Below are 5147 nucleotides of genomic sequence, written 5' to 3' on the forward strand. Positions count from 1 at the left end.
CGCTCGTGTTCTTCGTGATTCGCGCTTGCCACGAGGAGGTCGTCTATATATGCATAAACGAATGTGAGGCCACGAAGAACTTGGTCAATAAACCGCTGAAATGTCTGAGCTGCGTTGCGTAACCCAAATGGCATACGCAAAAACTCGAATAGGCCAAATGGTGTGCTAATCGCAGTTTTGCAAATGTCATCAGTCTCTACGGGAATCTGATGATACGCCCTTACCAAGTCTATTTTCGAGAAAACGCGCTTGCCGTGCAAATTCGAGGCAAAGTCCTGAATGTGAGGGACGGGGTAACGGTCGGGGATAGTTGCTTATTCAAGGCGCGATAGTCTCCGCACGGCCGCCAATCCCCTTCAGTGCGTTTGGGCACCATGTGTAAAGGTGATGACCACGGGCTGTTGGACGGTCGCACAATGCCGAGCTCGAGCATGTGTTCGAACTCGCGTTTGGCTACGGCTAGTCTGTCAGCTGTCAGTCGTCGTGGTTGTGCACTAACGGGTGGTCCCTTTGTCTCGATATGGTGTGTGATGTTATGTCGAACGTCGCTCTCTTTGTATACCGGTTTGGTTATGTCACTGAAGTCGGTCGTAAGCATGCATCGGTATGGGTCGTTGTCATCGTCGGCTGTCTTATGTAAGCCGACGGGGTTGAGTCCGACGTTAACCGCAGTCTGTCCTGTGACATGCAAGTTTGTTACTGTGTCTATCAGTCGTCGTTGTTGGACATCGACCAAAAAGTGGAAGTGATGCAAAAAATCGGCACCGAGTATCGGTGTAGCCACATCGGCAATTATGAAAACCCATCTAAAATTACGGCGCAAACCCAAATCTAATGTTAATGAACGTTGGCCATATGTGGCTATTTGGGAGCTGTTTGCGGCTCGCAAGTGATAAGAGGATGGATACTTTCGCTCATGTTTGCCGGGTGGGAACACCGACACTGCGGCACCAGTGTCAATCAAAAATTGTTGTTGCGTATTGTTGTCAGTGACGTAGAAGAGGCGACTGTTGCTAAGGGAACCAGTCGGGGTCGTCGCGCCTACCCGCTGGTCGCGTCGTTTCCCTTGTACGAACAAGGTTGAGTGCATCGATGTGCGTTTGCACCAAATCGGTAGTGGTAAAAGCATAGCTGCTGTGTATTAGCTCCGGGCTGATCACTTGACGCTGCCGCCGCAGCGTTCGCTCCTTGGCTTTGCTGGCCGTGCTGGCCGTTGTGTTGCGAGGGGGTCTTAGCGCCCCTGCCTGCCGTGCTACGGCTGCGACTACGTCCTCGCTGCTGCATCTTTTTGACGCTAAACGTCAGATCAATCAACGCACGCTTTACTTCGGCAAGCTCGCTCGTTAGCTGTGCCAACGTCGCTGGAGGCGTAACCCCTCTCGAATTTCCCCCACTACTGCTAACTGGTGCTATTATCGGAGGGCTAGCTGTCATTGTATTGACACCCGGTACGTGGGCATCAACGATCCGATCCGCGAGCTCGGCCAACTCCTGCAAAGTTAGGGCGTCAGAGGTTGATGCTAAAATTAGCCTGACGTTTTGGGGGAGTCTTTGCAGAAACAGCTGCTTCAGAATACCCTTTTCTAGCGTTTGATCGCCTACCAGCTGCTCCATTCTCCGCAGAAGCTGAGAAGGTTTACGATCGCCGAGTTCCTCCTCAGTTAGGAGTCGCTTAACGCGGCGCTGTTCAGATTCGGACATTCGTGCTATGAGAGTTTGTTTCAGTTTGGTATATTGGTTGGCAGAAGGTGGGTTAACAATCAAGTCACGCACATCCTGCGCCACTTCGGGTGACAATGCGGCGATAACATAGGCGTATTTTGTCTCCTCTTTAGAAATGCCGCGCGTGCTAAACTGTGCCTCCGCTTGTGCGAACCAAATTTGGGGGTCGTTTGCCCAAAATGGGGGCAATTTGATAGAAACTGTGCCTATGAGTGAGCGTTCCTCGGGCTCTTTTGCAGGCAAGGCCGCTGGGGATAGAGTTTGCTCCGCACTTTCGGTAGCCATGGTTACAATCTCTTCACGCAAGAATAAAATCGCCTAACGAGGGCGCAAGGTCCTGACCGGAGTGTTATGTGGTATCGGTCACTGCCGCAGCAATTTGCTACTGAATACGAACTATTAGGCCCACAAACAATGGAGAATAATTTGCAAACTTAACAGACAGCAACATACATATTACGTAAGCATAACACAAAAATGCCAACCTATGTGGTATGAACCTATATAGTAGCAAGAATATGCTCAGATAGTATGGTTCACACTAAGTGCGTGTGTGGTTGTCAACTACTACATGGGTATTATAAAGTCATATTATCAAATGGAGTGGAATCACACCTCTTTTAGATCACGTCGGGGTCACCACTTTGTTGGAAGGTAGGCCTCGGGGCGTGTTAATGTGGCAAGATATTATTTTTGTTGTGTAACAAACTACACACCAAACACACTCTCATCATACAGCCATATTCCAACGTCTTGAGTTGTGATTCGACTCGATTTACTAATTGTAATAACTGGCGTTGACAACAGAATATTTAAGTTTCAATACTATACACGCTTGATTGTCGTGTACATCATTATATCACACGCAGGTGATAATTATAGGGTATTTCCCCCAGAATATGAATCAATCAGTGTATTGGTTATTTACGACTCTCCATGAGCAATCACACCAAATTATATTTGGTCAAAACGTTTAAAAGGAGGTCTTAAAATTGAGGGGACATACATATGATTATAATTATTAGGAGCGGTAATACAAATAAAAGGGTGCATAAGTTACGAACCACCGCGACAGTCCGAACAGAGTCCCAAGTCGCTTCCAGCGTAAAATAGCGGCCACGTCACTCTCCAAAGGGGACCTCAATCGCGATCGCGAACTGCAGTGCGCACTGCCACGATGAACTCCGGGTCGAGATGCTGACGTGTACACGTACTGTCTGGAACGGGACCGGTGTTCGCCGCCTCGTCGTCGCCCGGCACTCACATCAATAGCGTTGACATCGATTGTTAAGGATGCGATCCCACTTGGAGATTCACAATAAATTTACGCTAATTCGTGGTGAGCTGGACATAGATGAAGTTCATCCTTAGTCATTGACGACGGGGTTGACGATGGGAGGAGATGCGAGATGATGAGCTTTGATGCAAGCCTCATGCAGCGTCCGCAAATATGACAGGAATTCAACTCCTCTTCATAACAATTGTTCCACAACTATTTAGAATTAATGTTGCTTGAAAAATGCACCTCACCGATGTGGTGTATTGTATGAACTCCAAGAATTATAGTACAATGTAAAACTGACTCAATACGGGATGGACTTGACTCTGGAAAGTATAATATTACATCTCCCCTTTGTATCGGACGCAGGAGATCGATGGTCTATGTCCATCTCCTTTGGAGGTTGAGGAGCCAGAGTGAGAGAAAAAGCTATGTCCACGGTTAATGTTAGGGAAAGGGGGCTACGTGGCAGGTATTATGGGATAAGCCTACGTGTACCTTTTTACAGAACCGTGGTCAAAGGACTGGTCAGCAAAAATTAGCTCTTTTGATTCTTCTTTTGCCATCGGGGAGCGTCCGGAGAGAGTAACATGATTATATAATACCGATTGAAATAGCTCCCTCTCTCGGCCGGTGACTTATAGTCAGACTAACGGGGTACGTGCTGCTACACTTCCTTTAGCCGAAGTATATAGATTGTGTGCAAATATAAATAATTTGGCAAAAAGAAGCAATTGACAATCATATCATGAGGTTGTATAAGGTGCTTCCTTTTGCCAATTTCAGATTTTTAGCAAACATGAAAAATCTGGCAAAAGGAAGCAAGTGACAATCATATCATTAGAATGTTACTTGCTCCCTTTTGCAAAGTATTTTAAGTTGTGTGTGAACATAACTGATTTGGCAAAGGGAAGCAAGTGACAATCATATCATGAGGTTGTTACTTGCTTCCTTTTGCCATTTTTCAAGCAATTTATTTTGTGCACTTGCTTCCTTTTGCCACCCGAATATCTCAGAAATGGGCCAAAATTATAACTTTTGGGTTTTTCAGTTAAATAGAGCATGCCTCAAATATGCCAAATCAATAAAAAAGTCAATATTCATAAAAAAAGTCACTTGCTTCCTTTTGCCAAAGTAGGGCAGTATACCATCAAACATGAAGAAGGGGCGTACTATCAAATACTAAGTAATTATTTTTATGTTTAATCCAATTGGCTATAGGCCTTTATAGCCTACAATAAACAAGCAAAATTATGCGATAAGGTTGTTATTCGTCACATGTTTAGGCCGTAATGGATTATTATGTGGTTATACACCCATGACTATTTCACATGGCACTACTTGTTATTGGGAAAAATATCAAATGCGTTTAAAATCATGAATATATCATTTGTGTGATATACTTTTTCTTTAGATCTAACAAAGACATTTGATTGTACAACATATTATATGCACAGGCCTACATGACAAAAACTAGAATGTTATAAAAAAGAGGAAACTTTAAAATTGGGCAAGAATTATCTATCAAATTGTACACAATTTACAGATATATCACCAACTCCTTCTTCGCAACAACTTGTCCTTTGTGTGTGGTGTCCTTTCGTATTTGTTGATATAGTGTTTACTTTTGTTTCAACCTGTAATAGTAGTCTTCTACTCTGCAAATGTATATCTCTCCTCTGACCAATGCTGACTATAATAAGCCAGTTCGAAGTTTTGAAAGTTTCGGGCATGAGCAGAAAAAGGTCATTCGTACCAACAGGCATGCTGATTTTGAAATTCGCTGGGATAAGCATCTGCATGTGTTGTAGTGATTATTCATGTAATCCTTAGAAATACTGCTTGCCAGCGCATCCACCCGAGAGCAAAAGTGGTATTTGGCAATATCAATAGAAAGAGGCTATTGATATATTCAATGCAAAATAATGAAATGGATGCTTTCTCAGGTGTTAATTTGACGGATCATTCTGATCATCTGGTCTTCGCAAGTTAATTTTTTGTTTGAACAGGATTGATGGATCTCATGAATTGTTACGTGAAGCTTATGCATTATGTCGCTCTGAAAACTAGTGAAGTGCCCCTAACCGACTGAGAGAGAGAGAGAGAGAGAGAGAGAAAAAAAAAAAGGGTCATTCGTACCATTGTG

At 44.2% G+C, this 5147-nt stretch overlaps 1 protein-coding gene across 1 annotated transcript; it reads right to left on the reverse strand.

The window, feature by feature from the left end:
- Positions 1 to 1041: 1041 nt before the first annotated feature.
- LOC139734267 (uncharacterized) lies at positions 1042 to 2007 on the reverse strand. Its single transcript, XM_071645063.1, has one exon. The coding sequence runs from the start codon at positions 2005 to 2007 to the stop codon at positions 1042 to 1044; it is 966 nt and encodes a 321-aa protein (XP_071501164.1).
- Positions 2008 to 5147: the final 3140 nt, after the last annotated feature.

Source organism: Diadema antillarum, unplaced genomic scaffold, assembly GCF_040938485.1.
Source record: "Diadema antillarum isolate AM-2024a unplaced genomic scaffold, OU_Dant_1.0 seq00000519_RagTag, whole genome shotgun sequence".
NCBI lineage: Eukaryota > Metazoa > Echinodermata > Echinoidea > Diadematoida > Diadematidae > Diadema > Diadema antillarum.

Excerpts from the sequence above, each read along its gene's own strand:
- LOC139734267 (XM_071645063.1), bottom strand. The coding sequence starts at position 2,007 with ATGGCTACCGAAAGTGCGGAGCAAACTCTATCCCCAGCGGCCTTGCCT.